At 38.5% G+C, this 27844-nt stretch overlaps 1 protein-coding gene across 1 annotated transcript; it reads right to left on the reverse strand.

Annotated features, from left to right (window-relative positions):
* Positions 1–2748: 2748 nt before the first annotated feature.
* rab23 (RAB23, member RAS oncogene family) lies at positions 2749–26813 on the reverse strand. Its single transcript, XM_061910372.1, has 7 exons — positions 26448–26813; positions 14737–14953; positions 14545–14630; positions 14008–14164; positions 13829–13911; positions 10312–10404; positions 2749–10250 (listed from the first exon to the last, which is right to left on the reverse strand). The coding sequence occupies exons 2-7, from the start codon at positions 14889–14891 to the stop codon at positions 10117–10119; spliced, it is 708 nt and encodes a 235-aa protein (XP_061766356.1). The 5' UTR covers positions 14892–14953; positions 26448–26813; the 3' UTR covers positions 2749–10116.
* Between the last annotated feature and the right edge of the window lie 1031 nt (positions 26814–27844).

A 27844-nucleotide genomic window follows, 5' to 3' on the forward strand; every position in this document is an offset into this window, starting at 1 on the left:
GGTGGCCTTGGATGAAGTACTGGCTGTCCAAAATCGGGACCAAGGATGCACCGCTCGTCCAGAGTCGGGACCCAAGATGAACCGCTCGCCTATGCATCGGTTGGGGACATCTCTTCGCTGCTGATCCGCCTCCGCTTGGGATGGTTTCCTGCTGGCTCCACTTTGGATGGGACTCTCGCTAGTGTATTGAATCCACTTTGGACTGGACTCTCACGGTTACATTAGATCCAATATATATTGGACTTTCACAATATCATGTTAGATCCGCTCGACATCCATTGCTTTCGGACCCCTGGGGGGGGGTTATTGCCCACATATGTGGTCCTCTCCAAGGTTTCTCATAGTCATCATGGTCGACGTCCCACTGGGGGGAGTTTTTCCTTGCCCTTATGTGGGCCCTACCGAGGATGTCGTTGTGGTTTGTGCAGCCCTTTAAGGCACTTGTGATTTAGGGCTATATAAATAAACATTGATTGATTGATTGAAACTGTTCCCACAAGGTTGGGAGCATGGAATTGTCCAAAATGTTTTGGTATCCTGGAACATTCAAAGTTCCTTTCACTGGAACTAAAGGGTCAAGCCCAATTCCTGAAATACAACCCTAAACCATAATTCCTCCTCCACAAAATTTCACACTCGGCACAATGCAGTCCAAAATGTAGCGTTCTCCTGGCAACCTCGAAACCCAGACCCGACCATCAGATTACCAGATGGAAAAGTTTGATTCATCACTCCAGAGAAAGCGTCTCCACTGTTCTAGAGTCCAGTGGCAACTGGCTTTACACCACTGCATCCGACGCTTTGCATTGGACTTGGTGATGTCTGCCTTAGATTCAGCTGATTGGCCATGGAAACCCATTCCATGAAGATCTCTGCGTACTGTACGTGGGCTAATTGGAAGGTCACATGAAGTTTGGATCTCTGTAGCAACTGACTGTGCAGAAAGTCGCCGACCTCTTTGCTCTATAGCATCCCCTGACCCTTCTCTGGCAGTTTACGTGGCCTACCACTTAGTGGCTGGGTTGCTGTTGTTCCCAAACTCTTCCATTTTCTTAAAATAAAACCGAATATATAGGAGCGGTGACATTTCATGACTGGATTTGCTGCACAGGTGGCATCCTATGACAGTTCCATGCTGGAAATCACTGAGAGCGGCCCATTCTTTCACAAATGTTTGTAGAAACAGTCTCAATGGCTAAGTGCTTGATTTTATACAACGGGCCAAGTGATTAAAACACCTGATGCAGATAATTTGAATGGGTGGCCAAATACTTTTGGCAATACAGTGTACATTAAGTTAGTATTATTTGTAGATGACACGACTGCGTTTTGTTCAGGAGAAAACACACACAAGCTAATACAAATAATAGAAGAAATGAACACATTAAAGAAATCGATCGATTAAAGTTTACTTACCTAGTCCTTAATCACAAATGTCTCAAAGGGCTGCACAAGCCACGACGACGTCCTTGGCTCAGATCCACATCAGGGCTTGGAAAAAAGTCAACCCAATGGGAAACCTTGGAACTTTAGTGAGGCCAGCTGGGATCCTCTTGAATGGAAACAAGTCAGCAGTGCAGAGATGTCCCCAACTGACGTCTGGAGCAGTGGCTCATCCCGGGTCCCAACTTGGAACAGCTAGCGCGTCCTCTCTGGAAATTGATATGCGGCCACCTGAAAGCCCATATAAGCAGGAGAGGGGGGAGGAGCAGAAAAGAGAGACAGCAGATCAACTGGTCTAAAACAATAGGCCTATTTAAAGGCTAGGGTGTATACATGAGTTTTAAGATGGGACTTAAATGCTTCTACTGAGGTAGCATCTCTAACTGTTACTGGGAGGGCATTCCAGAGTAGAACAGAAAACGCTCTAAATCCTGCAGACTTTTTCTGGGGTGTGGGAATCACTAATAAGCCGGAGGTCTTAGAAGGCAGATTTCTGGCAATTATGTTGTAATTGAATGCATGTTCGAAATAAGCTCAAACCATATATAATGTGAAGAAAAAAAGCCTGAACTGTACTCCTACAAGAAAAGTCATTATGAGTAGAAAGTGTAATTTTACAGAAATTTAATAAAAAAATAAAAAATTATAATTGCAATTATTTTTTGTTTGTTAAAATTTCAGAATTTTAAGAGGGGAAAAACACAAAATGAGAAAGTCATATGACTAAAAAAACATTTTATAAAAGTAGTCTTAAGAAAAAAAACAGTAATAGAATAACTAATCATGGAAAAAGTATAACAGTACTAATAAGATTTTTTTTATAGAGTGTATTTTTCAATTAACATGGTTACCAGTAGTGTGAGAATAATTAACTATTCATTTTTTTTATTTTTTATTCTAAAATATATTGTCATATTAGATAAATACACATGCAATAACATTATAAGCATAGTAATATACAAATAAAGACAAATATACTACACAAATAAAGTCTAAAAATGATGGCAAGCAAGGTGCATTGTTAGAGAAACAAAAATACGTTTACAGAATAAAGCCTTAATTTTAAGAGTAAAATTTAAAAAATAATATTACCAGCTATAATACATACTTTATGACAATAAAATCCCAGTATTATGAAGAAAAAGTGTGTATTGTTTGGAGAAAAATATTTTTAATGACGGTCAAATCTTACAATTGTGAGCATTGTCAAGGTGTGGTTCCAATACTTGTCAATAAATATTATTAGAAGACTAATATTGTTTTGAAAAAAGCTTCCATGAAAAAAAAAACATCATGAAGCCGGGACAACACAGAAGAAAGTAGAGTTTTATTAATCCCAGATATGCCTAATATACATCAGAACAGCCGGAGCCCAGCCGTGTGGCACAAGTCAAGTTACATTCGATCAAAACCAAAAAAAAAAGAAACAATGATGAAATATTGTCGTCAAAAAGACTTCAAACGTGTGGTTCTTGATGTTTCTGACTGAATGTGACAATATACACACCTGAGTCAGAGCACGCATGATTCTGTCTAATTTCCCGGTTATTAGTTTGACTATTTTACTGATAAAGTGCATGAAATTGAAGAAGCAGGAAGTGAGAATAAAGAATGGATTATGTACAAGTTTGAGGGCTTGGTGTGCTTCCTTGAGGTCGACAATGTAAACGTGATTAAGGCATTGTGGCGTTACGACCCGAATAAAACCTTCACTGATTGCTCACCAAGGCTTTTTTTTTTTTTTTTTTTTTTTTTTTTTTTGCATGCAACACAATTAGACCACTTTTTTTCTTAGTATAATAGTACTGTTATTATTACATCATTAATCATTTGAATGTTGGATAACAGAATCACTTCCAAAAGAGCAAAAACATCAATTAGGCATGCAAGTGTGACTCACATATGTAAAAAAAAAAAAAAAAAAAAGAGTAAAAAGAAAAAGGTTGTATGATGAGTTCACATTTCTGCAACAGCCAACTTCACGTCATATTTCCATATTTGTTGCATATTGCAGGACTCTCCCTGAAAGTCCTGAACTCCTTTTTCCATGCCAGTGTTATATTGACAGGGGGAGTTTTTTATTTATTGGCGGTGTGTTCTTTATCAGTCCCTGCAGGATTTCGCTGGATTTTTGGGTGATTGTGGCGGCCTAAAATGCCCGAATTCGCAACGGCTTTTTCTGAAAGCGGCGGCAAAAGATGCAATATTCCTAGGATTATTTTTCCAATAACGTTAAATCAACTGAAATTTGAACCTGAAAAAGCACAGAATTGAAACAAACGTCAAAAAGCAATTTCTGTATTGATGTTTTATTTGTTTTATACTGCACACTAGACACAAGATGGCAGTAAAAGCACACTTGCTGTACAGTTTTAATCAATCATGACTAGAGATGTCCGATAATGGCTTTTTTGCCGACATCCGATATTGTCTAACTCTTAATTACCGATTACGATATCAACCGATACCGATATATACAGTCGTGGAATGAACACATTATTATGCCTAATTTTGTTGTGATGCCCCGCTGGATGCATTAAACAATGTAACAAGGTTTTCCAAAATAAATCAACTCATTTTATGGAAAAATATGCCAACATGGCACTGCCATATTTATTATTGAAGTCACAAAGTGCATTCTTTTTTTTAACATGTCTCAAAACAGCAGCTTGGAATTTGGGACAAACTCTCCCTGAGAGGGCATGAAGAGATTGAGGTGGGCAGGGTTGGGGGGGCCGGGGTTTGTGTAGCGGGGGGTGTATATTATAGTATCCCGGAAGAGTTAGTGCTGCAAGGGCTTCTGTTGTGTTACGGTGCAGATGTTCTCCCGAGATGTCTTTGTTATTCTTGTTTGGTGTGGGTTCACAGTGTGGCGCATATTTGTAACAGTGTTAAAGGTGTTTATACGGCTACCCTCAGTGTGACCTGTATGGCTGTTAACCAAGTATGCCTTGCATTCACTTGTGTGTGTGAAAAGCAATGGATATTATGTGATTGGGCCGGCACGCAAAGGAAGTGCCTGTGAGGCACGCCCCCAATATTGTTGTCTGGTTGGAGATCGTGACAAATTCGGGAGAATGGTTGCCCCGGGAGATTTTCGGGAGGAGCACTGAAATTCGGGAGTCTTCCGGGAAAATCGTGAGGGTTGGCTGGGAGACGCAACTGCTCTTTACTCCCTACGTCCATGTACCACTCCGTACAGCGGCATTTTAAAAAGTAATACATTTTACTTTTTGAAACCGATACCAATCATTTTTGTTATTACATTTTAAAGCATTTATCGGCCAAAAATATAGGCAGTCCAATATTTTCAGACATCTCTAATTATGACTAATAATAATAATAATAATTACAGAAAGAAACACTGCCAAAAGGCTTCCTTTTTGTCCTTTGCCTGCTCTGTCGTCCACGAGTTGCAGACATTCTCTGTCTTTATATTAAACTTGAAAAGGGTTTGTCCATCTAAAAGTCTGTTGTGGCCAGTGCCCTGTACTTTGCAGTGGACTGTTGGGGGAGCAGCACCAGCAAAAGGGACTTAAACTGGATTGACAAACTGATCCGGAAAGCCGGCCAAACTATTGGCACGCAGTTGGAGACATTTGTGTCAGTGAGGGACAGGAAGACACTGGACAAACTGCTCGCCACCATGGACAACCCTGCCCACCCAATAGATGATATCTGTCAATTACCTGAACGCTTCTATGTTAGCTACCTCTCTTTGTTTATAATGCATATTTTCTGTTGAATCTACTCTCTATTTTATACTGCCGTTTTTTTTTGCTGCAGCTGTTACATGTACTGTAATATTGTACATGATAATTGGGATTTGTTATATACTATCTAACAATATAATCCATCCATTTTGTACTACTTTTCCCTTTATAATATAATACAATAATATAATACATCAGTATATATTATATACTGTATATATATGTAAATATTACACACGTTATATTTTATATTGCTACTATGGTACATTTTGTGTCTACTTAATACCTGCATTATCCTTTTCATCCTTTGAAACTGAGCTAATGTGTGGAGCAATTTCCCTTGTGCATCGATAAAGTTTGTCTGAGTCTAAGTCTAAAACATAAATTTATGTTCCAACAGCATTTGTGAACGGTTGAGAGCAATCTATAGAGGTACATTTTGTTTGGAAATGAGAAAGGATGAGATATTATTATTATTATACTATTATTATCATAGCACCTCAACATCTCAAACATGTAAATGTTGCCTCTTTGCTAGGTCAGCATTGCAAATGAAAATATGTTCTTAATTGTCTTACCCTGGATAAATAAAGGCGAATATATAAATATATAAATACATAAGTAAATGTTTATATACTACATTACCTGGAGGGCTTAGGGAAGTAGGTCTCAGCTACGCTTGAAGATGACAATTGCGCCGTTTGAGCAACGCACTGTTGTTCCTGCTTCGTCTACACAAGAAACAAAGTTTGATAAGAAAGTTGATGCGCGCGCTTGAGCGCCACTCAAAGACAAATTTGGCGAGGATTGTTCAAAATAAGCGGGGAAGTTGGTCGAATTTGCGGGATCGCATCATTGCAAAATCCTGGAGGGACTGGTTTGCATGGAACACGTGTTGACACGTACTCAACGGCGCCTCTGCTGGTTGCAAGAAGTGATGCACTATCCAAAGCCACACAATCAACATTTTTACTGATCAAATAATCGATTATCACTTGTCTTCACCAACATCGCTCCTTGATGTCCGAATGACCGTAAAAACTTTATCTCCTGCTGTAGTTTCAGCGTGGCAACAAAAGCAACCTTTTGATGTACTCTTTACTGCCACATTTTGGCAGCAAACGTATAATAAGTGGTCAGTAATATTGTTACGCTTGTACCGTTGTTTACGATGAAGTCATTAATGCTGACTGAGCAGTTTGCGCCTCGCCACTATTACATCACTGTTTCTGCGGCTGTGTTGTGCAATTCACTCCTCAATAACCGATCGTGTGTGTTCGAGGGAGCTACCGTATGTTGTCCGTTCCACTTTCTCATGCACTCTGCGTCCTTGTTAAAGTGGCTGAAGTTTTCATACTGTACATAGTGTGTTTTCAAATCAGTACTATTACTGCAACAGAACAAAGTCACAAGAACCAAACAATAGGAATAAAGATATTTGAAATGTTGTGCTTTATGTAATGCATGGAAAAATGTCAAAGTGACACTTAAATTGTACCAAACGTGTAAATACCTCCAAAGGTAGTTCACCTCATAATACAAACAAAACTTTGCCGTTCACCCAAGTCATCTCAGCTCAGGGAAATTGAACTAAATTGTTCGAGGGGCCAAATTTGCCACCGAACAAATCCCCCTTTACTATTCTTCTTCTTTTGAGAACAAGCATCGTCTGCAGTTGGCATTTGTTTGGTCGGATTTACACATTCCAGAATAACAGCCCTGTGTTTTTAGGAATTTGCTGTAAAAATGTTGGATTTGTCAGAAAAATGTTAGACTTGAATGGAACTCGGGGGGCTCTGAAGGATTAACGCCATCCTTATGTTGTGCGTCAGTGACGACCGAAAGGATAAGTGTGATGATAACCGTAGAACAGAAAATTTAACTTAAAACAGGATTGCTTAGTACAATCATGGATGTTCCACTGTAAATACAGAATAAAAAGTAAGGCTGTCAAAAATCACGAAGAAATGATCGTATCAATCATGTATTTACGCAGATTTTTTTTTTTTTTACTGTACTTACATGTTCCTTTAACTTAGCCGCAGATGGTTACCTGAAATGTGTGTGTTGGTACGGTCAGTGATCAGATTAATGCATACGTGTAAGTGCAAAGTAGAGTGAGCAGGCTCCGACTGGTGAGCTCACTTCAAAATATACCCTGACTGGACTTTTGGACTCGTATGGATTCTTCATTCATAACTCCTAGCAACGTTTAAGTTTTACAATATAACTAAAACCATTCTTAGTCACAAAACTGTCCAATGTGTGATGTCTGTTTTCATGCATATTTGTATGTGCTATTGTAACGTAATTAAGCTAGCATCGTCAGCATTAGCTAATATGCTAACACGTTTACCAATGTCTGTATTAGTACTATTCATTTACAATGATATTCTGTTTGTATTGTTCCAGTTTCACAAATTAGTCAGCAAATTCACCAAATTGTCACCGTGGACTTATTGATTCTGTTTACCCGATTGGAGACCTCGCTTCTGCAGCTAGTGGGTCCATGATGATGACTTCTGTTTTGTTTGATCAGCCGTTTTACTGCCGTGTTACAGACACCGTTTGGAAACAATTAAGATGTGTAAATAAACATATACAAAATACTTATCTGCAAATAACTAATTTCACAATATATATGTATATATATCTACGGTTTATAGTCTGGTGCAGCCCAAATATTTGTTTCTTCTAAAATTTAGTGGGTGTGGCTTATGTACTACATTTAGGAAAATACAAAAAACGTAGTGCATTCAAGGAACACACTTTAAAAATGTTCTTGGATGACATGCTGACAACGTTTGATTTGTGTTTATATATTTAGACCTTGTTAAAGTTCATTTAAAGATATTTACTAGCAATAACCTGTGATTAATCATAATAATCTAAATTCAAAAAGTGTGAATAATCTTCTTTTGAAAAATAACCGTTTAACAGCACTAAAAAACATGTAGTTGTGAGTTGAAGTGAAGGTAAATGTGTCAGAGAGCTAAAATGTGGTAAATGAACTTCAAAATAGTTTTTTTGGTTAGCATAATTGACTTTTTGAAAGTTACATTCAAATATGTTTGTGTTAAAACCGGGAATAATTGGCACCTTGAAGCTGTTAACACCTCAATATAGCATCATGCAACACTTAGGATTTGTATTAAAAAAATGCATTCAACCGTCATCAAAGAAACCGTGTGTGTTAAAAAATACTCAGCACGTCCTCGATAATACATAAAGATGTACAGGTGTACAACTGTCTGAATTAAAGCCGTGAAAAAAATCCCTCTCAATTGAGATGACGTACGAGGAAAAAAAATTATTTTAAATTATGTTCATATTGAATATATTTTGGATTTCCTATGCATTATGAGCATATTATGAGTAAAGTAGTTGGTGAAAATGATGAACTCCATCTTATGGACTTAAGTACTGACAACAATCCATAAAAGAATGAAAAAAAGAGATGCAGGTTTTTGTTAAACCGGTATATAATGTAACCCCTCCCCAAATACTATATTTCGACTTTGCAAATTATACGATATCGTCCAAAGTTTGAATGCACTTTCTTGTGGCGTATTTCAAAATATGCTGGTGAATATGAAACACCAGTAGCAACCAAAAGTTATCCAATTGTTGTGACCATGTTTATGATGATAATGATGCTAATAATAACCATGCTACGGATTGTCTAAGTTCGATTAATTTATTTCAACCGAAAATGACCACTGGTATGTAATAACTACCGTTGGCTATAAGATATATACTTTTAGATAGAAATCATTTAGAAGCAGGTTATTTGATAATATTCCCTTTTTAAGTTAAAGAGGGCCTATGAGGATTTTCCTCTTTTCTAACTTATGAATGCTACAATAATTGTGTTAAAGCATCAAATCATAAGGTTTAAGCATTTGGGCGTGAGTTTGTTTTCAATGGCGGTTATGCAGTCTTTTTTTTAACAGTTGGCTATTTGTGACATCACAGATTGACGGCCGTACATATGTGGGCATTCTCGTACATACTGACCTAATGTCATTCCTTCTCGTCTAATGCCCTCCCGCCTGTTAACATGGGTCCCTACGAAATACGATTAGCCGCTAAACTTTGACGGAAAAATTACAACTTGGCTTAAGGGGACCACAAGAGAGGGTAGACGATAAATCAGAATCTAATTAGTACATGTGGTGACAGAAATTCTGGTAAAAGCAGCTTTTATGCAGCTCTGTGCCAACCTGCAAGTGAGCAGGTGTACCTAATGTTGTGACCGGTGAATATATTTACTGTTGATGAAGTTAATTTTCGGCTGTGTTTGTAAAAAAAATATCCATCCATCCATCCATTTTCTGCTGCTTATTCCATTTAGGGTAGCGGGGGGTGCTGGTGCCTATCTCAGCTACAATCGGGCGGAAGGCAGGGTACACCCTGGACAAGTCGCCACCTCATCCTGAGGCCAACACAGATACAGACGAAAAAATAGCGGTGATTTATGTCTTCCAGGTATATATTTACCAGTGTACATTTTCAAACTTATGATATTTTGGAGAGGAGTGGGCTCAAAGACGAGGTTATATATATGACTGTGGAGCAAAATTGACACAAAGCAAAGTAGATTAAAATCATCATGGGTCCCCTTTAATGTTATCAACCTAACCTGGCAAGGTCCCGGAAATAGTTTTATAATAGGTATGACATAATCCTACCAGATAAAATGTCCTCTATGATCTCAGCCTTTTCAAGTTCAGGTAGGTTAAAACTATACAAAAAGTCTAAACTTTTGATCGGTCCTCTCTCTCAATTTATAATATGAGATTGTTCCTGCATTGCATTTGGGGGAAAAAATATATAATACGCATCCTCTGATTGTTATTTAAGTATAATTACTGAGATCATTCCCAGTCTTTGTGGACTTTGGTTTCTAACTGAGGCTACCTGCTGATGGTCTGCAAAAAAATGAGCTCAATGTCGTCTTCTAGAGGAGGCTGCAACTCCCGAATGGATTTTTACTCTTCTTGGTCCTTTGTTTGTTAGGTCGAAGTGAGATGACTTCTCTGCCATTGCTGGAGTTTAGGTTGCAGACATTACTACTTGTGGTATTAAAAACGCCTGCGTGAGAAAATGACTGTCGTTAGACTGGGGAGGGAAGATGAACAGATAAGTTTCTTACCTATTTTGTTGCTATTGGTGTTTACTGCCTCTGTCTCTTCTGCTGTTTGCTGTTTGAGTTGTTGAAGGTACTTTTCTGCTAAGTACTTAAACACTGCAAACACAACATCCAGAATTAAGGCCTTGCTTATGGGTGTGAAACATGTACATTTAATTATATGCTCATATACCGTAACAAGAAATTGATGCGTAAGAGCTACAACTTTAGGTTGTATTCTGCCAAAACTAAATAAATATACTAAACAAATAATAATCACGCATACCAAAAGTTAATTTTGGAACACTTTGTTTTACTCATTTTTAATTTCCATTGTTGCATTTTTAATGGGGTTTTTATATGTGCTGTATTGAATGAGTGGACATGAAATAAATAAAAATGTCATTAAATAATTACAATTGGTCAGGAAATGAATACATAAATGATAAAAACGCTGAATAAATGTTATCTGTTTTATTATTTCACAATTTAATTTAAAAAAATAAATACTCAAAAGATTATCTAATTGGAGTTATAATTATTTTATTTTGGCAACAAAAAAATCCCTGATATAAAACAAAAAATGTAGCTGTGAGAGTATTACAATGAAAGATGATGTTTTAAAGTTTAAATTTTACAGACCAATTATAATACATAGATCTAACATTTTACGGTATTAAGACAAATAAAATACTATCTATCTATATATTTATCTATCAATTATGTAGTGAACAATTATATCAACATTTTTAGACATTTACAGTATGTATATTTAGTCTCAATGTACTTGTTTTTTTGTGATTAATTGAGATGTATCTGTTTTTTCCCCCATCTACCTTTCTTTCACACAGGAACTGAACCTAATTTAAACATGCAAAAGTCACAGTGTTTATTGAAAGGCACAGAGAAGTAAATATAATCCCTGCTTCTTCCTTTTCTTTTCAGATACAATGGTACCTTAAAGTTAAAAAAGTTAAAGTACCGATTGTCACACACACATTAGGTGTGGCGAAATTATTCTCTGCATTTGACCCATCACCCTTGATCACCCCCTGGGAGGTGAGGGGAGCAGTGGGCAGCAGCGGTGCCGTGCCCGGGAATCATTTTTGGTGATTTAACCCCCAATTCCAACCCTTGATGCTGAGTGCCAAGCAGGGAGGTAATGGGTCCCATTTTTATAGTCTTTGGTATGACTCGGCCAGGGTTTGAACTCACAACCTACCGATCTCAGGGCAGACACTCTAACCACTAAGCCACATTTAACTTTAGAGTGGCGCAATTTATGATTGTTTTGAGAAAAGAACAGTATCTTGGGTCATTGTGATGCTTCAGGTTGCAGGCAAACAAACAAGCCTCCTAACTGCTAAGTGGTGTAGCAAATGTTACAGTGAACCCAGTAAAATTCGACCACAAAATCCAGTGTTACTGGCTAGCATTAGTTTATAGATAGGAATCAACATATTTTTCCAACCACTGGAAGGAAAAAAAGTTGTGTAAAGAAAAGTACTAAAAAGAAGTGGATCCTTCATTGAATCATCAAAAACATGACCGAGCGTGTCGCCAACTTGGCGAAGCAATCTGAGCGAATCACTGCTAGTCTGCATCATACCGAAGCAGAATAACTATAACGCCAAAATGATATCCAAACGATGGACATGTAGCTATTAAAATATGGAGAAGCTGCTGATGGTGTGTTTGACAGAGAAGCATCTGGAAAGTGATACTGTGGAAGTCCACATTCCAATGCTGTCGATTATTATTACATTACCTCATAAAACAACTGCAGTTGTTAGTAGTACATTCAATTGTATTGTTTATTTATACAATAATTATTTAAAAGCTTGTTTTTCTTTTTAAAAGACATGTTACATGTTAAAATGTTATTGTTTTTGGGGTAGCAAGCACTAATTGAATTGTTTTCAATGAATTTCAATAAGTGACGTTGATTTGAGATACAAGTGTTTGTAGTTAAGAGCTTTGTCACAGAACCAATCAGTTTAGTTTATTATTTTTTCAGTCAGTGGTCAACAAAATAAACAATCAGCTTTACATTCATAAATTGACAATTTTACAGACCAAAAGGGTTTAGGCTGAACTTGAGCCCTTATTTCACCTAACCTTATAAATAATCTCAGATACAAGATGTAGTAAAACCAGGAAACATCAGATCTTGAGCTTCATGGAAATATGACATTTCCTTTACACAACATATTAGAAATACACTTTGTGTACAACATAAACACTGTTCAAATATATACACAGTAAAAAACATAGACAAACAGTTGTGAAATATCCCTGTACATGTGTTGGTTAAACATGTGTACCAATAATATACCATATACAAACACTTATACTTCCATTATTATTTAAATCCCACTTTTAGTTTTGTAATTAACATTGATCATAGTATTAACTACTGGTGTTGATTCAAGAGTGATATATTTTTCTAAGACATTAATTAAGCCTGTGAGTTGAAGTACTTATGTATGATGAATTGTACAAATGTAACCACATTCTTTCTACAATATAAACACTTTTTGTGGTCTACATAACGTGTAATGATAGTTCTTTAGTCCAAATTTTGCATTGATTATGTTTTACAGATTGTTTTTAAGCCACGTTCTGTTTAAACAGTTTGAGTTTGAGTTTATTTTGAACATGCATGCATACAACATGATACATCACAATTAAAAGGTTTTCTATTCAACATGTTCGAAAAGGAGTAGGAAGAAGCAGAGCTTATGTAATCTTACCCTTTTTCCTTTACATAGCAGTTGCTAACACTTTTGTTAATGCTGGTTGGCGCCTTGCATGGCAGCTCCCTCCATCAGTGTGTGAATGTGTGTGTGAATGGGTAAATGTGGAAGTAGTGTCAAAGCGCTTTGAGTACCTTGAAGGTAGAAAAGCGCTATACAAGTACAACCCATTTATCATTTATCATTTGTTCACTTCCTGTTCTCAATTTATTCACAATATACTCCATAAGAAATAATATAAAAAATAATCTTTTTATCGCCATCTTTGTTTATGTTTTTAGCGCTTCCATAGCGAGACTACTGACAGATATAAGTTAGAACTAAATGCTACTTTGTATTAGAAATGGCAACAGTGGAGGATGCACTTGCATGTACGAGCCAGTCTACCCCACAACAAGAGGATAGAGAAAAAGAATGAGCTTATAGACAACAGAGTTGGACTAAAATGAGGGACTAATGCAAAGCACTTTAGTAGATTTCTACCTTATATGGATAATCCGCTGACGTAACTGGTGGAAAAAACGTCACAAATTGTGCAAATTCCAAACAAATCGTTTGGAAGAAGTCTGAAGGAAGGCAAGGTTGTTTTATAAATACCTTCATCATGCCTCCATTTTGGTTTTACAATTTTAGGACTTATGCAGATACCAAATACAGAAAAATAGGTACCAATAGGTTAGTAAAGTTTGTTTTGCATAACAGGTCCCCTGTAATGTAACTTGATAAAAGTGTCTGAAGTAAATCATTCATAACCATAATCATTACCAACATTGTCAATAACTTACCCTCTGTGACATTTAGGTCTTCTTTGACTGAAGCTCTGTAAAATCTCAATTTAAGCCTCTTGGCTAAACCCTCTGCCTCCTCGCTGTAACGCAAATAAAGAAAGGCTCACATTTAAGAAATCAAACAGGGTTGTTACGGCCCACGCAGGGTTGCGTTGTTAGTGTGTTACATAACCTACTTCTTTATAAGTGTTTCCTCCAGGAGGTCAATCTTATTCTGCACCAAGACTGCCGGGATATCTCCCACCTCCGCTTCGATCTTCTCCTTCCAGGTGTCGATTGCCTGAAAGGAATCTCTGTCTGTGGTGGAGAAGACCAGCACGCACGCTTGGGCGCCTGTAAAGTTAAACACGCAGACAGACGCCATCCATAATTTACTCCCCACACCTGCAATATGTCTGAACAAGGACACTGGAGATTGACTTTGAAGATTAAACAGAACACCCACGGGACACTTCATTAGGTGCACCTGCACAAAGTAATCTGATCTACTACAAGGGTTGTATCACAAATTCCGCCTTTACATAGATTACCACGTTATGATTTCCTATCGCTGAGAAATGAAAAAAAATAATAGAATAAGATTTATTTTATGCCCAAATAGAGCATGAATTGGTTCTCATTAGAATACTCAGGTTATCTTCAGCAGGCCCTGTGCTAAATATTGAATGGTGGACTTAAGACAGGCAATGAAACCGAAGCAACAGGTGTCTCACCGCGGTAGTACGCCTTGGTGATTGCATCAAACTCCTCCTGGCCAGCGGTGTCCCACAACATGAGGCGGACATCCTCGTCGTTCACACTAAAACCCAACGATGCAGCAAATGAGAGGAGATAAAAATAACTGCTCTCCCGTCACCATGACAACAAAGTCCCACAAATTGTCACCGACTGCATCATGATCTTACATGATCTGTCTTTCCAGAAAGTCCACGCCGATGGTCTTTTTGTAGTCCTTGGTGAAGACTCCCTTGCAGTAGCGCTGGATCATGCTGGACTTTCCCACGGCACCGTTGCCCACGACGACCACCTTGATGGCCACTTCCATATCCTCCTCCAGCATGGTGGCGTCACACCTGTCGTTGGTCTCACCTTAGCGTTGGCGGCGATGTGATGCAAGCACCCCTGTCACCATGCAATCAAAAGAAAATAGACTGCAGTTTCATATAGAATTTCACCAAAATGTTCTGGTCAATATGGTCATTTGAAGCATTAACCAGCACTAACCTAGTGTGGATGAATCAGGAACAGCGACGCGTAACAATATATTAATGCTTTATTGCTCAAACGGCACAATTGTCATCCTCCCACGCAACTCAGACCTGCTTCCTGTACAATAATCCACACTGCCATACTACTTTCGGACATACACTGTACAAAGTCAGAGCAATGCGCCTGTTATTCCTTACTTTATGTATTTGCACTACTTTTTGTTAATTTCTCCATTTCTATTATACTGTTTTCTATCGAGAAGGAGCTGCTTTTAATATCCTTGTAGATAAGTAAAGTCACAATAAAAAAATACATTCTTCTCAGGTTCAAAAACTGAGGACATCTATTAAACAAGACAAGAAGCAAGGAATTAAACAGAGACAGAATTAAATTTGGCTGAATTGAGGAGAGACATCTGGGTTCTACTCTTGTACAGTATCACCACGCTCTGGCGAAAGATTATAAGCCTCCTCTTTTATTTGGACTTTCCCTGATTACATTGCAACAGCTGTTTCTAAGGGACGGAGGTCATTAACAGCCATCGCCTTGACGGGGGTTGTAAACAACCATCGCCTTTGATTACAAACAGTTCAAAGAAAAGGTCGCCTGGAGGGGAGTCAGGCCCTGCTTCCTCTTTGTTTTGTAGATCTTGGGTCAGGACAATATCTTTTTGTTGACTACAATACATGAAAAAAACAGAACACCTTCATGTTGCTTCTCATCCTACACAGTGGAGTTTTACAAGCCTTCTGCTTGGTAGGATTAAAGACAGCTTTTGTCTGCTCGCCGGATAACTTAGATATGATTTAGGGCTATATAAGTAAACATTGATTGATTGATACAATCATTCTGACATTCTTCTTCTAAGCCTTCTGGGTAATGTAGTCATTAATTCCAAGTTTAGATCCATCCAGCCATCCATTTTCTACCGCTTGTCCTTTTTGAGGTCGTGGGGGGTCGCTGGAGCCTACCTCAGCCGCATTCGGGCGGTAGGCGGGGTACCCGTATTTATATATTTAATCTTTATTTACCCAGTGTAAAACAATAAAAATGTTTTCAGTTGCAATATTTGTACATATTTCATACATATTTGCAACACATGGTTGGAAAAAAATAAGAAGGTATATTTAATATTAAGAAAGAGCTTTTCGGTAAGGTAATTTCGGCCCGACTTGTTCTTTTTGCTCAACTTGCCAAAAACAGTTTTGGGGGGATTTTTTTGCTGCTTAAATTGATTTGTTATCAAAATGTGTCAAATTAATTTATAATATAGAAATCAAATCAAACATGTATTATGTACAAATGATCAAATTCAATCCAATCTGTGTATCATTTGGAAATGTCCAACTTTTTACATTGAAACTACAAAAAAAATGCCTTATTAAAATGTGTAAAAGTAAAATAAAAAATGGGAAAGGGACAAGTGGTAGAAAATTTATTATTTTCTCATTTCCATGTGCTTTAGACTGTGATGTGTACCAAAGTGGCCCAAATTGGATTTTTTAAATAAATTATTATATATATTTTTTTCCAGCTGACTGTTTATACTGCCAGTAAAATGAGATCTTTATCAGACTCCTGTGTAAATGTGACCCCAATGTGGGCTTGACGTTACTTGCGCGCCCCGTTCGATAAAGTGTAATTCCGTAAATGAACAAAGAAATCGCTACAAAATAAAATAACTGGCCACCATAGATATGGTCGCCACACCTTCCATTCATCCATCCATTTTCTACTGCATGTCCCGTTCGGGGTGCCGGGGGTGCTGGAGCCTATCCCAGCTGCACACCGGCGGAAGGCGGTGTACACCCTGGACAAGTCGCCACTACATCGTAGGGCCAACACAGATAGACAGACAACATTCACACTCACATTCACACAGTAGGGTCAATTCAGTGTTGCCAATCAGCCTATCCCCATTTAATTTTCTACCGCTTATTCCCTTTCGGGGTCGCGGGGGGCGCTGGCGCCTATCTCAGCTACAATCGGGCGGAAGGCGGGGTACACCCTGGACAAGTCGCCACCTCATCGCAAGGCCAACACAGATAGACAGACAACATTCACACTCACATTCACACACTAGGGCCAATTTAGTGTTGCCAATCAACCTATCCCCAGGTGCATGTCTTTGGAGGTGGGAGGAAGCCGGAGTACCCGGAGGGAACCCACGCATTCACGGGGAGGACATGCAAACTCCACACAGAAAGATCCCGAGCCTGGATTTGAACCCAGGACTGCAGGACCTTCGTATTGTGTGGCAGACGCACTAACCAATCTGCCACCGTGAAGCCCCCAACCTATCCCCAAAAATGTGAAATTAAATTAATATAAACGGTAAATGGGTTATACTTGTATAAGGCTTTTCTACCTTCAAGGTACTCAAAGAGCTTTGACACTATTTCCACATTCACCCATTCACACAGTGATGGAGGGAGCTGCCCTGCGCGGCCCTAACAATGACCCATCAGGAGCAAGGGTGAAGTGTCTTGCTCAAGGAAACAACGGACTTGACGAGGTTAGTAGAAGGCGGGGATTGATTGATTGATTTAACTTTTTTTTTAGTAGATTGCACAGTACAGTACCTATTCTGTGCAATTGACCACTAAATGGTAACACCCGAATAAGTTTTTCAACTTGTTTAATTAGGAGTCCACGTTAATTGGGGATTGAACCAGGAACCCCCAGGTTGCTGGCACGGCCACTCCCTCAACTGCGCCACGCAATCCCCAATATACAATGATGTATGAATGGATATATAGTGTACTATGCTTGGAAGGCTTCTAATCTTTTTATGGCTGTTAAGTAGAGGACATTCATGTAGATCTACATTAGCTTTATTTTTTTACTCACACTTAGGCAAATATGCCACAGAGTCAATGCCGGGCTTACAACAATTGCTATTTTTTCGGAATCAAAATATATATTTAAATATTAAGTATAGCCTTATATTTGTGCACTATTGACTAATGCTGCAACCAAAAATTTGAAATTGTATGTTGTGATGAAGTATCCACTTTCGCTAGGGGGCTGTATCTTTCCCCGTGCACACAAATGACGTAGCTCGCCCAAAGCAGACAAAAAAGTCACGTTCAGGTCGCGTTGCGTTAAGACTGAAATCACATTTGAAAAGATCAGATTCCAATTGGATTTGGACAACCTCCTGATGTGGCCTGAATCTGATGCAAAAGATCTGATTTGAAGCACTTTGTATCATTTACAGTGGCAAAAAAAAATGTTTTCGACCAGTTGATCTGCCGTTTCTTTTCTTTTTCTCCTACGTCTCACTCTCCCTTGTGGAGGGGGTCCGGTCCGATCCGGTGGCCATGTACTGCTCGCCTGTGTATCAGCTGGGGACATCTCTGCGCTGCTGATCCGCCTCCGCTTGGGATGTTTTCCTGCTGGCTCCGCTGTGAACGGGACTCTCGCTGCTGTGTTGGATCCGCTTTGGACTTGACTCTTGCGACTGTGTTGGATCCATTATAGATTGAACTTTTACAGTATCATGTTAGACCCGCTCGACATCCATTGCTTTCCTCCTCTCCAAGGTTCTCATAGTCATCATTGTCACCGACGTCCCACTGGGTATGAGTTTTCCTTGCCCTTATGTGGGCCTACGGAGGATGTCGTAGTGGTTTGTGCAGCCCTTTGAGACACTAGTGATTTAGGGCTATATAAGTAAACATTGATTGATTGACTTTAGGGCAAAAAAAAAAATCAGATTTGGGGTGCAGTGTAAACAGGGACAAATAAGGTTGGGGCCCCCTGGGGGAGGCGGTGAGGTTTTTCTATTTACGAACCCTGTTGAAGAACCAATTCACTTTGTAAATCAAGGTTCTGCTGTAATTAATTGATCCATTCATTACATGCTTGAAGCGTTTTGTCCAATAAGATGTGTTCTACTTGGCCACTACCAGCTTTTTACTTACTGGTGCATCCTCACAAGTTAAAGATTGCATAGCGGCACACTAAAAACAAGTAACATGACTAGACAGAAAAATAAAACTGCTTTTGTTCACATCTTGACTCAAAACTTCCAATTTCATCTCCCGGACATGTTTAATCCTACAAAACTATATTAATGTTATAAGGAGTAAGGACTCTAAATATACTACAAGAATGAATTCAACCTTCCTCTTGTGTTAGCTTTCTGTTACCATCTCTTATGTTAACGGGTCGGTTTGGACCCATGTCTTAAATCAGCTGTAAAATACACTAAAAACAATTATCTATCATCCAATTTGTTTCTCATCTCTTGGTTACCTTGTTAGGCTTCCTTATCCTTGAAAATATTGGTTTTAATATTTTTGGTTTGGGCCATTGGGCCTTTTTTTGTCAGTATACCCCTCGATTTCAATTTTTAAAAATGGTAAAACGAACCTCAAGAGAGTCATATACATAAAAAAAAGGTTGTTGTGTTACCTAACTATTACTAAGGGGTATTAGAACACATCTCTTAAATAAATGTATTTTATTTATTTTTTCATTTTAAGAATTTTAACTATAGTAACATCTATGGTGTTACGGGTCAATTTCGACCCATATATATTTACTTCAAGAAAAAGGCTAAAAAGTATTTTTTTCAGCAACAGAAATCCAACATCAAACAAACAACAACCAATCAAGCAAATGAAACCAAGAGAAATAGATTACTAGTTCCAAAACTAATAAAAAAACAAAATCAGAGTGGCAAAAAGTGACACTTTTAGTGTCCATCTTTTGTTTGTTTTTGTACAGGATAACAAGGTAAAATGAGAATCCACTAAAGCTCACATGATTGAGAGAGGAGCTGGCTGTCAGTGTGTTCAGTTTTGGCTCTTATCATTGCTTTATCATCTTATTTTTATAACTGGGTCGAAACCGACCCTAACAACACCAAGGGCATAATTTCTACCAGAGCATTTTATAATTTAGTGAAAAAAATTAAAATGTTTTATTTTGTTGAAAAAGAGGTTCCTGACAAAGTCAAAAAGCTTTGATGCAAAAAAATAAATGTATGTGGTGTTTTTATGCATTTAAAAACTAAAACGGGTCGGTGCCGACCCTAACACAAGATGAAGGTTAAAATGGATTTCATCATGTGCTAGTTTGGAACAACAATACATTTTACAAGGAGCTTGTTTGGAAAGGCTGGCTGATGTGTTTATTATGCAGACTCCGCATGGGAAGTCGGTCTGCGATATGTTTGCGGCTGCTGGGTGTAACGCTAAACAACATCTTGAGGGAAAGCTGTTCATACTGGACACTGGCAGTGTGGTGGTGACGTTCGACACACTGCCAGGACTGACAATGTGTACTCTAAACACAAGAATATTAGTCATTGAGAATCATTTGGACAGATGACATACACAAGTGAAAATGAATGCTAACATGAATACATGTGTTGAAAACAGTTTTGTGAAAGACTTCTGCATGATCTAATATTCATGTTTCGTGTATGTCAGTATAGGGCGACATTTCTAGCATGTTAGCATGTCAGCCATACCGTATACAGAGTTATGTTTGAAGCGCCGTTAGGGCGTCTCTGTAACGGGTATACAATTTCCATGTACTACGACCTCCTCCCATATCCCAAACAAGGGGTGTAAAGATACAAATCTCATAAACATTTGTAATACATTTTGTGCACTAAAGATGGGCAAAGATAAGTCAATATTGGAGATAGGAATCTTTAGGCACCTCACGGTTCAATAATAAATTGATTATTTTCTGCACCATGCCTCCACCCTACCCCCGACCACGTCCCCCACCCCCCAAAATCGGAGGTCTCAAGGTTGGCAAGTATGCCTTGACTGTTTACAGATTTCACTAGAAGTCAAAGTGTTCAAAACAGGAAACTTGAAAGCCAAATTCTGGCATCTCCTTAGTACTATCACAAGCCTTGATATCTTCCAGCCAAAGGCCAAGCAGTGTACACACAGACACATATACACGTCTATGGCGCAGCCACACACATACACACGTATATACACACACGCACACACACATACACACATATCCATTTTATACAGCTTGTCCATATAAATATATATAGATACACAAACACACATGCTAACTCATATGTCAAAACTATGTTGGATGTAGCAAGCGCAATCAGAAAAGATGTCTCATCAATCTGCTGCATGGAATTGTACCAACAGGTTTACAGTCCAAACCTGATTGCTTAATAACTTTCACAAGAAAGACAAAAAAAATGTTTGGCTTTTACTGTATTTAGCCATACGACTTTGTGGCTAAGAATGTTAGAATATGTACACTTAAATTTACTCTATATAGTTCTGAAGTGTAATGACTTCAAACTTTTCCGTAAGAGCACACACGTGCAGCTATTGTATGTCCCGTTTGTTAGAACTTCCTTTGGTGCCTGACATTTGACCTTCACTCTGCCCGGCTGCCTGGCTGTTCACCGTCATTGTTTGGGAATGTGATGTGTGTTGCTGCTTCTCATAATACTGTAGATTCCCACGATGAAACCAACCTCCAAACAACAAAGAAAAATGCTTTATGAAGTTCGGTCAACTTCTTTTCATTAGATTATTGGGTAGATCCACCACATCCAATATGGTGGACACGCTGACGTATTACAGCAACAGGTCAACCTGCTCATTTAGCAATTTTAACTTTTTCCCCGGATTTTTGCTTTTTTTGATCCATATTCAATAAGACATTTTGAAATTCACAGAATCAAATCAAATAAAAAAAAAGGTGCAGGCAAATAATGGCCACTGTGCCACACTTTGGACAACCATGTCATAACCAATTATAAATGATTAGCCAAATAGTGTTATATAAAGCCGTGTTTCTTAACCAAGGTGCCGGGGCCCATTGTTGGGCCGCCAGTGCCCTCTACAGGGCCTTCAGAAAATATGTTTCTCGGCTGTGGTCGGTAAAAGTTACAGGGGTACTCAGTTGTAGAACACTTTTCCACCACTTGGGGCAGTAATAACAACAACAAACTGAAGAAGTCTGGAGCTTCAGTCAGAGAAGTTTCTTAAGCGCAAAAACTATGACTGAAGTGGTGAAGCTGTATTGTCACTAGCAATTAAATTGTATTGACGGTGTATTTAAGAAACATATTTATTATTATCATTATTATTTTTATTAATAAATGACTTTATCTATTTAATTTTTTCTATGAGTCCCATCTTTATTATTTATATTATTTATGTATTATTTTCGTAATCAGCCTGACCTTAGCCTTGATAATAATCTTTGTGATTAACACATGTTTCCTATCATTTGACAAGGTTTGTTCTGTTAAACTGTAAATAAGTTAGATCAGAGGTTCTTAACCTTTTTGACCTTGGGACCTAACTTTTCCACCACAGACGGGCCCCGGGCCCACTCAAATATTACCTCCGAATTTGTAATCTTACTCTAAATTTTAATTATATTCAATAATCATATCTAACCCATTTACAGTTTAACAGGACAAATCTTGCCAGATGATATTAAATCATGTGTTAATCACAAAGACAATTATCAAGGTTTAGGTGAGGCTGATTACGAAAATAAATACTAATCAAATATACAGCAAAAGATGACACTCAAAACAATGATAAATAAATACAAGCATACAATCACATATCATTATTCTCTACGCTGCTGATCCGCCTCCGCTTGAGATGGTTTCCTGTGGACGGGACTCTCGCTGCTGTCTTGGATCCGCTTGAACTGAACTCTCACAGCTGTGTTGGAGCCACTATGGATTGAACTTTCACAGTATCATGTTAGACCCGCTCGACATCCATTGCTTTCAGTCCCCTAGGGGGGGGGGGGGGGGGTGCCCACATCTGAGGTCCTCTCCAAGGTTTCTCATAGTCAGCATTGTCACTGGCGTCCCACTGGATGTGAATTCTCCCTGCCCACTGGGTGTGAGTTTTCCTTGCCCTTTTGTGGGTTCTTCCGAGGATGTTGTAGTCGTAATGATTTGTGCAGTCCTTTGAGACGTTTGTGATTTGGGGCTATATAAATAAACATTGAGTGTTAAAATAGGTAAAGTAACTTTAATAATAATAAATATAAACAATAAATGTTTCTTACATATAGTGTAAATTATTATTAATTAAGTGCAAATGAAAATACAGCTTCACCACTTTAGTCATAATCTATGCGCTTAAGAAACTGTTCTATGACTTCAGCTCCCTACTTCTTCTATTTGTTTGTTATTGTTATTACTTCGGGCTTCATGGTGGCAGAGGGGTTAGTGCGTTCTATGTTGTGTTTGCAGTCTATTCAATTGAGTATAAGTTGAAAAGAATTTGCAAACCATTGTATTCTGTTTTTATTTACGAATTACCCTCTTAACCACGCCCCCAACCACGCCTCCGCTCCACCCCCCACCTCCCGAAATCGGAGGTCTCAAGGTTGGCGAGTATGCTTCCGGTAAAGACAAGGCTTTTTTATTAGCGACCAACAGTCGCGAACTTGATGTTCTCTACTAAATCCTTTCAGCAAAAATATGGCAATGTCGCGAAATGATCTAGTATGACACATAGAATGGACCTGCTATCCCCGTTTAAAAAAGAAAATCTCATTTCAGTAAGCCTTTAAACAAAGGAAACAATCTGAAGTTGTCTTTATTTTTAAGTTATCGTGCTATGATTTTACCAGTCCATTTGTCCCCCGATCTAAAATTAGTTTGACACCCCTGATTTAAAGGAATGTTGTTGTTTTTTTTTAAAAGCATAATTCCAGCTTCACCGCCACACCTTTGTAAAACAATCACTGTTATTTCCCTGCATAGGCCTCCTAATAATCCAGTGTTAAAAGCCAGAGTGAAATTATTAAAATGCATAGAGCAGGGGTCACCAACGCGGTGCCCGCGGGCACCAGGTCGCCCGTAAGGACCAGTCGAGTAGCCCGCTGGTCTGTTCTGAAAATAGCTCAAATAGCAGCACTTACCAGTGAGCTGCCTCTATTTTTTTAATTGTATTTATTTACTAGCAAGCTGGTCTCGCTTTGCTTGACATTTTTAATTCTAAGAGAGACAAAACTCAAATAGAATTTGAAAATCCAAGAACATATTTTAAAGACTTGGTCTTCACTTGTTTAAATAAATTCATTAATGTTTTACTTTCTTTCCTATTACTTTCAGAAAGACAATTTTAGAGAAAAAAATACAACCTTAAAAATGATTTCAGGATTTTTAAACACATATACCTTTTTACCTTTTAAATTCTTTCCTCTTCTTTCCTGACAATTTAAATCAATGTTCAAATATTTTTTTTTATTGTAAAGAATAATAAATGCATTTTTATTTAATTCTTAATTTTTGCTTCTGTTTTTTCGACGAAGAATATTTGTGAAATATTTCTTCAAACTTATTATGATTATAATTCCCCAAAGATTTTCTGGCAAATGTAGCAAATCTTTAGAAACAAATTTAAATCTTATTTCAAAGTCTTTTGAATTTCTTTTAAAATTTTTGTTCTGGAAAATCTAGAAGAAATGATGATTTGTCTTTGTTAGAAATATAGCTTGGTCCAATTTGTTATATATTCTAACAAAATGCAGATTGGATTTTAACCTATTTAAAACATGACAACATTCTAAAATGAATCTTGATCAGGAAAAATTACTAATGATGTTCCACAAATTCTTTTTTTAATTTTTTCAAAAAGATTCGAATTAGCTAGTTTTTCTCTTCTTTTTTTCAGTTGAATTTTGAATTTTAAAGAGTCGAAATTGAAGATTAACTATGTTTCAAAATTAAATTTTCATTTTTTTTTCCCTGTTTTCTCTTCTTTTAAACCGACGGCGTGGCGCAGTGTCCCTGGTTCAAATCCCACCTACTACCAACCTCGTCACGTCCGTTGTGTCCTGAGCAAGACACTTCACCCTTGCTCCTGATGGGTGCTGGTTGGCGCCTTGCATGGCAGCTCCCTCCATCAGTGTGTGAATGTGTGTGTGAATGGGTAAATGTGGAAGTAGTGTCAAAGCGCTTTGAGTACCTTGAAGGTAGAAAAGCGCTATACAAGTACAACCCATTTATCATTTAATTAAGTGTTTTTTTCATCATTTATTCTCTACAAAAACCTTCTGTAAAAGGAAAAAAAAAATGTACGACGGAATGACAGACAGATATTCCCATTTTTTTATATATATACCGGTATATAGATTTATTTAATAAAGGTAAATTGAGCAAATTGGCTATTTCTGGCAAATTTTTAAAGTGTGTATCAAACTGGTAGCCCTTTGCATTAATATTCTCTACAAAAACCTTCTGTAAAAGAACAAAAACCTTCTGTAAAAGGAAAAAAAATGTACGACGGAATGACAGACAGATATTCCCATTTTTTTTATATATATACACCGGTATATAGATTTATTTAATAAAGGTAAATTGAGCAAATTGGCTATTTCTGGCTTTTTTTTTTTAAGTGTGTATCAAACTGGTAGCCCTTTGCATTAATATTCTCTACAAAAACCTTCTGTAAAAAAACAAAAACCTTCTGTAAAAGGAAAAACAATGTACGACGGAATGACAGACAGATATTCCCATTTTTTTTATATATATACCGGTATATAGATTTATTTAATAAAGGTAAATTGAGCAAATTGGCTATTTCTGGCTTTTTTTTTTAAGTGTGTATCAAACTGGTAGCCCTTTGCATTAATATTCTCTACAAAAACCTTCTGTAAAAGAACAAAAACCTTCTGTAAAAGGAAAAACAATGTACGACGGAATGACAGACAGATATTCCCATTTTTTTTATATATATACCGGTATATAGATTTATTTAATAAAGGTAAATTGAGCAAATTGGCTATTTCTGGCAAATTTTTAAAGTGTGTATCAAACTGGTAGCCCTTTGCATTAATCTGATCCGCCTCCGCTTGGGATGGTTTCCTGCTGGCTCCGCTGTGAACGGGACTCTCACTGCTGTGTTGGATCCGCTTTAGACTGGACTCTCGCGACTGTGTTGGATCCATTGTGGATTGAACTTTCACAGTATCATGTTAGACCCGCTCGACTTCCATTGCTTTCCTCCTCTCCAAGGTTCTCATAGTCATCATTGTCACCGACGTCCCACTGGGTCATTTTTGTCACCAATGTCCCACTGGGTGTGAGTTTTCCTTGCCCTTATGTGGGCCTACCGAGGATGTCGTGGTGGTTTGTGCAGCCCTTTGAGACACTAGTGATTTAGGGCTATATAAGTAATCATTGATTGATTGATTGATTAATCAGTACCCAAGAAGTAGCTCTTGGTTTCAAAAAGGTTGATGACCCTTGCCATAGAGCAACATGATCTAAGACCACTCCTTGACTGTCATGGTTTGCTGTTACTGACGCCTGTAGCTTCTTCATCTTCTTCTCCACATAAGTGGCCAACAGCTTCTCTCTCCTAGGTGCAGTTCTGCTCGCCTATGGGGGTGACAAGCAACAAAAAGAAGCCCCCTGACTTACCTGCACAACCAGGTTACAAGTCATCCGGTGTCACACACTCTTAGGTGAAGAAAGTGACTCTTGGACGTTGACTTGCCCAAGGTTAGCTCCTTAGAAGGAAGAAGAAAAAAAAACGCTCCTTCTGATACTGTCGTCTCGCAAAAAAAAAAAAAAACTATATATACTTTAACATAAGCCTCGTAACAGCGAAAAAAAAAACTAAGTCGACGCCGCTAAATTCGTGCCATTTGCCCGCTGAAAAGGTGTCGCCTCCACCCCGCTGCTCGAGCCTCCGAGTTAGCTACGTTGCGCACGAGAGCGGCTAGGTCGCATTGCTAGCTCGGTAATGTTTGTTGCTAGGCAGCAGAGACTGGCGGAGGGAGACGTTGCGTCACTTCTAGAGGATCATGGGAGTATTTGTAGTTCTACTTGTAGTTCTACTTATAGCGGTGGTTCTCGTCTCAACTTTTGAGTTTGAGTTTGGGCCAAAAATCCCTTTATATTCTCCACTCCTCGCTAGTGTTACCATATCTGAGTTATTGTGCAGAAATATTGGGGAACCACTACAAATTCGTTAACTGTGTTACAAACAAGATTGATTGATTGATACTTTTATTAGTAGATTGCACAGTTCAGTACATATTCCGTACAATTGACCACTAAATGGTAACACCCGAATAAGTTTTTCAACTTGTTTAAGTCGGGGTCCACGTTAATCAATTCATCGTACAAATATATACTATCAACATAATACAGTCATCACACAAGTTAATCATCATAGTATATACATTGAATTATTTACATTATTCTCGCCCGGAAAAGGGTGGAATGCCATCTCCGGGTTGGGGAGGAGACCGTGCCCCAAGTGGAGGAGTTCAAGTACCTAGGAGTCTTGTTCACGAGTGAGGGAAGAGTGGATCGTGAGATCGACAGGCGGATCGGTGCGGCGTCTTCAGTAATGCGGACGTTGTACCGATCCGTTGTGGTGAAGAAGGAACTGAGCCGGAAGGCAAAGCTCTCAATTTACCGGTCGATCTACGTTCCCATCCTCACCTACGGTCATGAGCTTTGGGTCATGACCGAAAGGATAAGATCACGGGTACAAGCGGCCGAAATGAGTTTCCTCCGCCGTGTGGCGGGGCTCTCCCTTAGAGATAGGGTGAGAAGCTCTGCCATCCGGGAGGAACTCAAAGTAAAGCCGCTGCTCCTTCACATCGAGAGGTGGTTCGGGCATCTGGTCAGGATGCCACCCGAACGCCTCCCTAGGGAGGTGTTTAGGGCACGTCCAACCGGTAGGAGGCCACGGGGAAGACCCAGGACACGTTGGGAAGACTATGTCTCCCGGCTGGCCTGGGAACGCCTCGGGATCCCCCGGGAAGAGCTAGACGAAGTGGCTGGGGAGAGGGAAGTCTGGGTTT

The sequence above is a fragment of the Nerophis ophidion genome, linkage group LG09 (genome assembly GCF_033978795.1).
Source record: "Nerophis ophidion isolate RoL-2023_Sa linkage group LG09, RoL_Noph_v1.0, whole genome shotgun sequence".
Classification (NCBI taxonomy): Eukaryota; Metazoa; Chordata; class Actinopteri; order Syngnathiformes; family Syngnathidae; genus Nerophis; species Nerophis ophidion.